The sequence below is a fragment of the Musa acuminata genome, chromosome BXJ1-6 (assembly GCF_036884655.1).
Source record: "Musa acuminata AAA Group cultivar baxijiao chromosome BXJ1-6, Cavendish_Baxijiao_AAA, whole genome shotgun sequence".
NCBI lineage: Eukaryota > Viridiplantae > Streptophyta > Magnoliopsida > Zingiberales > Musaceae > Musa > Musa acuminata.
Window position 1 is genome coordinate 33,852,349 of NC_088332.1, and position 8,929 is coordinate 33,861,277.

The window sequence follows — 8,929 nt, forward strand, 5'->3', positions numbered from 1 at the left end:
TTTCCAGATCACTAGAAGAATGAACTTTTGGCAAAAAGCCTGTCTTGGCCTAGAAACTTTCAGCCGTTGGATCAAACGAGGGTGGAATTGGCCAACAAAGGGAACATAATTTGATTCCCTTGGAAATCAACAAAATCAGAGTATGCGCTGTAATCATGCTGTGAATGTTGGGCCTTCCGATTTTGGACACACAACTGGAGAGGTTTCCAAGAACATTTCCCTCTTGCAATCCCTCATACACAGTCCAGGATGGCGGCTTGAACGAGTCTTATCATAACAGAACATATCTCGAGTGACCCCAACGCACAAGAAGATATCAATAAAAGTCGCAAGCATATGCACCTTCTAGGAAGAAGAGGTAATGTCGTCTACGTCAGTTTGTCTGTGTTAGATGAGAGCTGACAAACCAAGAACACGACACAAAACTAAAGAATGTTAATAGAAAATAATTAAAAAGAGTCATGATGATCTCATAGTAGTGCTTATGATGATTGAACAGCTTTTCTTCTCATGGAAGATTCTGCCATTAGGACTTGATTAAGCTCATTGAACTTGCCAACCATTCTACAATTAACCAGGACATAGGGGTTTGGGTGATGGAACTCAGAAAATGAGCAGGTGTGGCAATAATAACCTGACTACAGATATGCATACCATATGAACTAAGATTTTAGAAAAACCAATTTGCTGCTTCTACCACACACCTTAAAATTTAGACCAGAATCAAGATTTTTGTACTCGCAAGTAAATCATCAAAGCAATTTGATTAGTCTAGTTATCGTTTGCTTAGATGACTGAGTTATCTGGTTGGTGAGTTAGGAATGAGTCAGTCTTTGGATGATCAATCAAATACACAGAATCCTATGGCACATTCAAATGCCAAAGTTAACTGCAGTTATATGCCCAACTCTTCCCATTCAATTCCAAATGGCACACTAGAAATCATATCAAACTATGTGTTTGTGTTCAGGTACCAGCCAGTCTAAATGAAATTATAATTTATGACTACAAGTTGTCATTTTAGCAATAATTGCGGGACCATACCTGCCATTATTTCCAAACAGATACGGCTGGCACCACTCTCCCCTTATCTGCTTTTGATGATTCTGCAGAGGTCTTAATTTGCTTCTTTGCAGCAACAAAGACTTGCACCCATGGCAGGATTAGTGATAGGAGAATTATTTGCATCTGCTTTCATTTCTAAGTTGGCTGACCAGGTTTGTTCCTACACCAAGAAGCAGCTCAAGTATCAGAAAGGTGTCAAGAATAAGCTGAAGAAGCTGGAGGCCGATCTCAGATACATCCATGCTGTGATTCATTCAGCTGAGCACTTGCCCATCGAGGACACACACTTAGCAACCTGGTTGTGGGAGCTCAAAGATGCTGCACTTACCGCAGAGGATGTGCTTGACTGCTTTGATTACCAGCTCCTCAGAAAAATGGTGCATGGCAAGAACAAGGTGCACAAAAACTTCTCTTCCACTTTTGTTGGTTTCACTCAGTCTTCTAGTTCCTTTTTCAAACGTCTAATTTTCCATGATGAGGGGCTAAATGAACTGGACAAGGTTGTCGAAAGGTTCGATAAGATTGTCAGCCAGATTATGACCTTCCAAAACTTGAAATTAGACATGGGTGCTCAGGATCGGCACAGAGTTCTAAGTTCTGATGCACAAAGTGATTTGCCAGAGTGGAGAGATACTACCTCAATCCCAAGTGAATCAGAAATTTTGGGCCGAGAGCATGAAATCAACAGTTTAGTATGCTTGTTGTCGGAGCAAGGTGATGCATCAATATCCAACAATGAGAGGTTCTCTGTTGTGTCAATAGTTGGGATTGGAGGGGTGGGAAAGACTACTCTTGCACAATGCGTCTACAATGATAATAGGATTGATTATCATTTTGATCTGAAATTATGGGTTTGTGTCTCAGAAAGATTTGATGTAAAAAGGATCACAAGACAGATGGTAGAGTCTGTTTGCCGTCATGATCAGCATCATTTCACAAATCTAGACATGGTCCAAGCTACTCTCAAGGAAAGGCTAGAGGAAAACAGATTCTTAATTGTCCTTGATGATGTTTGGAATGAGGTAAGAAGTGGTTGGGAGACCCTCAAGAAACCATTTTACTTTGGAAGAGAGGGTAGCAGAGTTTTAGTAACCACAAGGATTCCAAAGGTAGCAAATATGATGGGGACCAAGGCCAAAAACATAGTATTCCTAAAGGGGTTAAATGATGCAGAGTACTGGAAATTCTTCGAAAGATGTGCATTTGGTGAAGCTAACCCTAATGATCATCCCAAATTGGAGTTGATTGGCAAGCAAATAGCTAAAAGGCTTGTTGGCTCACCATTAGCAGCCAAGACAATTGGAGGTGTACTGAAGTCCAAGCTAGAGGAAGAACACTGGAGGAACATAATGGAAAGCAAATTGTGGCAAGTGGAACAACAGAAGGATGACATTTTCCCAGCTCTAAAATTAAGTTACGAGCACTTGCCTACTTCAGCCTTGAAGCAGTGTTTTGTCTACTTTTCTTTGTTTCCCAAGAACTACCAATTTGACAAAGACAGATTAGTCAGAATGTGGATGGCACAAGGTTTTCTTCAATCCAATGAAGCAGAGAAGAGAATGGAAGAGATAGGTCAGGACTACTTTGATGAATTACTATATAGGTCCTTCTTTCAGGACACTGAATTGATCAAACAGTCTAAAATATATGTGGTTCATGACCTGCTGCATCACCTTGCAGAATCTTTGTCTGCTCATGAACACTTTAGAGTTGAAGATGATGAACCAGCAGAAATCCCAGATCGGGTGCGGCACATGTATATTAGTTCAAGTAATCTGGCTAACATCCATGAGAATCTACACAAGATGAAAAATTTGCGTAGTCTCGTAGTCAGTGGTAGTTTACTGGATAACCTCTCCAGGTACAATCTCATAAATTTCATAGAAGTAGCATTGAAACAATTGAAATGCCTCCGGGTTATTGCTCTGGATGAACTAGTGCTGGATGAATTACCTGAGAGTATTGGTCACTTGAAGCATCTCAGGTATCTGGAAGTCCCAGGCAGTCAATTATTAGGCCTGCCGAAGTCAGTCTGCAGGCTTTACCATCTACAAGGGTTGAGTCTCCAGTTTTGTGTGCCATTGCATCAAGGCAGCCCGTTACCTACAGGAATGCACAAATTAATAAGCATGCGTTATCTAGACATAAATCAGGAGAAAGTTTCTACTATCAGAGAAATTGGTAGATTGAGATCTCTGCAAGTGCTGAAAGAGTTTCATGATCTCTGCAAGTGCTGAAAGAGTTTCATGTAAGGAAGAAGATTGAGCTAGGACAGTTGAGAGACATGAGGCAACTTCGAGGACAATTAAGCATTATGAATCTTGATATGGTTGGAAGTGCAACAGAGTGCATACAGGCCAGGTTAGATAACAAAAAGCACCTTAATGCATTGCTTTTGTTCTGGAGACAATTGGAGAAAAGAGACAGTAACCCTGACAAGCATGAAGAGGTACTTGAAGCTCTTCAGCCACATCCCAACCTCACTGAGCTGAGAATCACAGGCTATATGGGGATCAAATCTCCAAGTTGGCTGAACCATACCTTGTTATCCAATCTTGAACATTTGGAACTAGAGGATTGCCAGGGTTGGGAAGCCTTGCCACCACTTGGATTACTACCTTTCCTCAGAATTCTGCATCTAAAATCTCTAAAAGCTGTAAAGCATATTGGCCCTGGATTCTATGGTGACAATGTTACAACATTCCCCTCACTGGAGGAACTTCTGTTCAGTGACATGATTGAATGGAGCCAGTGGTCAGGAATAGAGACAAGCCATCAATTATTCCCTCGCCTCTCTAGGCTACAGATCAATCGTTGCCACAAGTTAAGAGGATCACTTGTTATGCCCACTTTGCTTGAAAAACTTCATGTTGTGCTCTCAGATGATCCTACCTGGGAATCACATGAAAAGCCACAAGTTATTCTATCTGATGATATCTGGGACTCATGTGAAACCAAAGATATTTCATCAATTCTGAAACTTAGCATAGATAACATCTCACTGCTCACTGATTGCCTTCCAGCCGAGAGTCTTTCCTCAGTGTATAGACTGGATGTTATTTACTGCAGCTCCCTTGTATCTTTTACTGATGAACAAGAGAAGTGGTTCCAGAAGCTAACCTCACTCAAAGAACTAAGAATCACTGACTGCGACAATCTAACTGAACTGCCAAGTGATCTGATAAACCTTGCATCTCTGGAGACATTGCAGATTCAGAATGCCCAAAACTTGACCAGCCGTCCTGGAAAGGCCTGCCAAGCTAGCTGAAGCAATTATATGTAAAAGGATTCCATGAAAAGCTGACAGAGCAGTGCAAGAAAAGATCTGATCCTTTCTGGGACAGCATCTCTGACATTTTTAACATTACTGTTTATCAAGAACACATACTATTGGGTGCTGCATGTGCTAAATTTAGCTCTTGCAAGTTGCAAATGTAGTAGTAAACTGCATAAGCAAAATATCATTGTGGTGTCACTACAGCTTTAGTCTTTCTAAAGTACGTCCATACCCATTTAGAGCATGTCTCTTATGTAAGTAGCCGAATTATGAATAATTATATATCTTCTTGAGGAAAAAAGATGGAATTAGAAAAGGACAAAATCTAGACTCAGGTCGAGTTATATGGTTTCTGGACATAATCTAGGATACAATACTAGATACATTGAAGAATGATAAGGTCAAGTTGATGGTATTGTCAGTTGCTAATAATTATAGCAGGCTAATCAACTTGTACACTAGATCAACCAGTAAATTACTTAATGCATTGATAGTATTTTCTGTTCATTTGCTCCATCCATTGTGCACTACATTGTCTCGTTAGAGACATCCCATAAAACAATTTGCACTACTTTGCATATTTATTCTGTACAGAAAATGTTCTAATCAACCAGGTCACCTGAGGTCCTTTCTCCTTGAATGGTGATCCAACAGACCACCAGCCTAAGGTGCAAGCTGATTGGCTCAATTCTTACTATGACGCTCTGCACCTTTGCAGAACGAATAGAACAATAGTGATCTTTCTTCTTAAGAAAAGCACTGCAGTCTCCAGAGTTCCTTACCATTATTATTTTTATTTCCTTGTCTACATGGGTGATGCCATGTGGGGACAAAAATTGAAGATATAGAAAGCCACAATTAAGTGAACAATAAGGATATGAATGTTATAGATGCACCTTTATAAGGATTGCCATGTCGATCAGCATAAACTGGAACGTACCATGCTAGAAAAGTAGTGACACATGACAATGTCGGAGCATGCTATATGATGAGTAGTTGAGTACTATATATACATGTGGCTAGGTTAATTTTATAACTTGATCTAGCGGACATAAAGGCATGCCAACAGGCAGACACAATATAATGCCATGCAAGATAGGTGTTGACTTGCCCAATGTTATAAAACAACAAATACAAGTCTCAAAAGATAATGCATTCACTAGGAATAAGAGTCCTGCTTATATTATATTTAAGCAAACTCAGGCCTGCAGATTAAAATTCATAATGAGACCAATTTCATGTATTTTCTGCATGAGGTAGTTTTCAGATGCTGCGTTGCCACTGGCACATTGAAGAAGTCTGTAGGAAACTTGTTCATCCATCAAAAATCATAATTCTTTCCAATATTTGCATATAGCATTACCATGCAGGGAATTTAGCATTTAGGACATTGCAAAACTACAACAGTCTGCAAGATGCAGAAGCCTTTTTTATAAGTTGGTTGTTTCTACAAGCACAATATGTTATAACAAGCCTTCTGTGCAACTTCAGAAGGATTACAAGATTTGCACTTAAGAAGCATCCTATCTCTAACTTTAATCATCAAATATTCAGCATAAAAAGATTGTTTACTATCAAACAACATTTCATGCAGTTGAAGAAACTAAAAGCATTTGATTAGCTAAATGTTAGTCAGCAAAACAAGTATAGCATCTCATTTTCAGTACACTAACTACTAAAGAAAGCACAAACTAGGTGTTATTATGCTAGGTATGAACCTCAGCCAGTGATTCCAAGGCCATTACTCTTGCCTCTATTGCAGCAATTTCTTTCTTGAGTTCTTTTATCTCCATTTCATGCACTGATTCTTCAGCTTTTGGTGAAAATTTCTTTCCTTTTCTCTGTTTCAGTTTCTCTTCCTGTTCCAGAGGAAGAGTTTTTTCAGGTACCATTTTCAGTATCTGGTCAAAAAAGGATTCTCCAGAATCTCTGTAATCATTTCTTATAATTTCCTTATCATTCTTGTCTGCAGAATTTTGCTTCTTTAACATTTTAATTTGCATTTCTCCAACGTTTTCATTATCAACTTTATCAACAAATGTCTTATCTTCCTCATCCTCCGCATTTTCATTGTTCAAGTTTTTAACCTGTTGCTCTCCAGCATTTTTTCCCTCGACCTCTTTTTCCTGGGAATTTTCTTCCTTGAGGTTTATTTTTCGCACATCTTCTGTCTCAGTAACTTCAGTCAACACTTCATCCTCCTTGCCCTCAGTGTTTTCATGCTTTAACTTCTTGAATTTCACATGAATCTTTGATTGTTTGCCTTTTGTTGAATTTTCCTCTTGTTTGGTAACTTCTGTAAGTTCTATTGAGAAATCTGATTGTGCAGGTTGAAGAGCTTCTCTGCTGTTTTTAATTAGCATCTGCTCACATGCATATTCTCCAGCAGTCCGTCTCTCAAGTTGCTTCTCCTCATCCAATCGATCAGTGGAAGATGCTTCTTTGGTTTGCTTCCTCTTGGTTTGCCATTGGGTACTTGAATTCTGTTTTATATCCTTTGGAAACTTTTGAGATAGCTTTGGCATTTTATTTGACTTTTGTTCTCGAATAGGCCGCATTTGCTTCTCTGAAGATGTTAATGAATGTTTCTGAGTTTTTATGCATTTGTTTTCCCTGCTTTCCTGATTATCATTACAAGCAAACCAGTGAGAAAGTGTGGTGTCACTATCATAACACTCTTGCATGGTCCTTTTCTTGCCGAAAGTCAAAACCTGGACTGACTTCATCTTCTTAACACCCCTTACTTTACCTGCAATTACTTTCGCACTCTTCAAAGAACTATTTGGTTGTTCCACACTACTAATTGTGCCAGTAGCACGAGGTCGAATCTTCTGCTTCCACCAAACTGAATACTGGAGAGTGACATCTGATTCAAACAGCTGGGGAGGGATATAGAACACAATATTTTTCCTGGATATGTCATAGGTCTCCCATGCTGCTTCCCAGGTCAAATTAGTCCGGACAACGGAACCAGGTATGTCCTGATCCAGCCCGAATTGCATTGCCACCCTTTGTGGAGAATACTGCTCAATGCAATCTAGCCCGACTAGCTCGCTTCTCCTCAAGAACTGGGCAAAGGATTTCAGCTCCACACCTGGGGTTTCAACGCTATGAATCCACAGCCCCTTGTCCTTGTAGAAACATGGTTTGTGCCAATTCCTCAAACCAACAGTGTAAGGACGCCACTGGAACTCATTAGGCGATTCAAGAACTGAACGCAATAATGCCAGCTTGAGTTTCTTTCCGACGTTATGCCATCTTGCTGCTCTCGGTTCACAGTCGTTGACTTCATTTAGCCCTGCAGGCCTCAAGGCCACAAAGTGCTCCCAAATCCACAGCTGAAGTAGATTGAAAGGAGCCCATATGACCAAAGATGACACCTTTTGCCTACCTCTGTCGGCTAAATAATCCTTCACCTTCCCCAAGTCTCGATAGAGGCTTGCAAGCACCGCAGGCGCAAGGGCGATCCTCGCGCCTCGTGCCAGTCTAATGGCCACAGGAAGCACGCTCTGCGTCACAGTCTTGAAAGCGTGAGCGGGGAAGACGAACCTTGACAGCCATAACGCAAGAAACGCAATGTGCTCTAACTCGTCACCTTCGCACTCCATGTAACGCATCATCCACTGATTATGATTAGGCCTTTTGCTTGGGGACCGACTGAAACTTTTGCGCTCAGCCGTCATTTGCACCTCGATCTCTTTGAGCTCCCCGTGCAAAGGGCCCCTTATGGGCTCGCCGGCCACCGGAAAGCCCCCAAGAATCATCACATCCTCCAATGTAACAGTGACCTCCGCCCAGGGGAAGATGAACGTGCTGGTATCCCCGCACCAAGACGCTGAGATCGCCAAAATTGAAGACGAGTCTCTCCTGATCCTGTAGGTAGATGCGTGTATCGCATCAAAGATCCCAACTTTCTTCCATAACACGCCATAAATGGGCCGCAGCTTGTCAACCCACTGATTCCACTTAGGCGACACGGACGCCCACCCATTGAAGACCACCATGGAATCATCGAGATCAACAAAGGAGGGCCTTTTACGCCTCGGAGGGAAAAATGGAACACCGAGGGGCCTCAAGAACCAACCTTTTCTGTAGACGGGTTTGCGGGGGCCGGTGAAGGCCACCATTTCCACCTCCCTTTCCTCCACCAAGTGCTCCTCTTCGCCTTCCCCGTCCATTGCAGCTTGACTTCGGTGAAATGGTTCAAGGCGAGGAGAAACGAGAGGAGAGGCAGAAGAAGAAAAATGACTGATGGTTACGGCAGATGAGAAGGGAGAACGGAGGAAGGAGTCGTGTGCCGCGACGGGGCGGCCATGGGAAAGGAAGGGGCTGGAGACGGCTGCTTTATTGGAGTTGGGATCCTTTCCAAGTAGTAACAAGGAGACGTGTGTTTCACCGAGCCGTGCAATTCGGTACTAATTCATCTCGACCATCAGCAATACAAGTCGGCGCGTATCTTCTTGCAGCGCCTGTAGGACATCCGGCGTCGTCAGGAATCTCTCTCTCTCTCTCTAAGTCGGCGAGTGCCGATTCATGCAATCCTCGTGCGTGTCGATGAGGCTCCCCTGTGCAGGTAGGACAGGAGTA

The 8,929-nt window shown here is 41.9% G+C and overlaps 3 protein-coding genes across 3 annotated transcripts; 2 read left to right on the forward strand and 1 right to left on the reverse strand.

Moving 5' to 3' along the window:
• Positions 1-1,045: 1,045 nt before the first annotated feature.
• Positions 1,046-4,467, forward strand: LOC103988722 (putative disease resistance RPP13-like protein 1). Its single transcript, XM_018827135.2, has one exon. It carries the CDS (start codon positions 1,155-1,157, stop codon positions 3,300-3,302), a length of 2,148 nt encoding a protein of 715 aa, XP_018682680.2. The 5' UTR covers positions 1,046-1,154; the 3' UTR covers positions 3,303-4,467.
• Positions 3,350-4,467, forward strand: LOC135676712 (putative disease resistance RPP13-like protein 1). The gene has a single exon (XM_065188180.1). It carries the CDS (start codon positions 3,350-3,352, stop codon positions 4,331-4,333), a length of 984 nt encoding a protein of 327 aa, XP_065044252.1. The 3' UTR covers positions 4,334-4,467.
• Positions 4,468-5,436: 969 nt separating this feature from the next.
• On the reverse strand, positions 5,437-8,706 carry LOC135676710 (uncharacterized). The gene has a single exon (XM_065188178.1). The coding sequence runs from the start codon at positions 8,518-8,520 to the stop codon at positions 6,049-6,051; it is 2,472 nt and encodes an 823-aa protein (XP_065044250.1). The 5' UTR covers positions 8,521-8,706; the 3' UTR covers positions 5,437-6,048.
• Positions 8,707-8,929: the final 223 nt, after the last annotated feature.

Bases quoted from the DNA above. Each gene is read 5' to 3' on its own strand.
- LOC135676710 (XM_065188178.1), bottom strand. From the start codon at position 8,520: ATGGACGGGGAAGGCGAAGAGGAGCACTTGGTGGAGGAAAGGGAGGTG.
- LOC135676712 (XM_065188180.1), top strand. From the start codon at position 3,350: ATGAGGCAACTTCGAGGACAATTAAGCATTATGAATCTTGATATGGTT.
- LOC103988722 (XM_018827135.2), top strand. From the start codon at position 1,155: ATGGCAGGATTAGTGATAGGAGAATTATTTGCATCTGCTTTCATTTCT.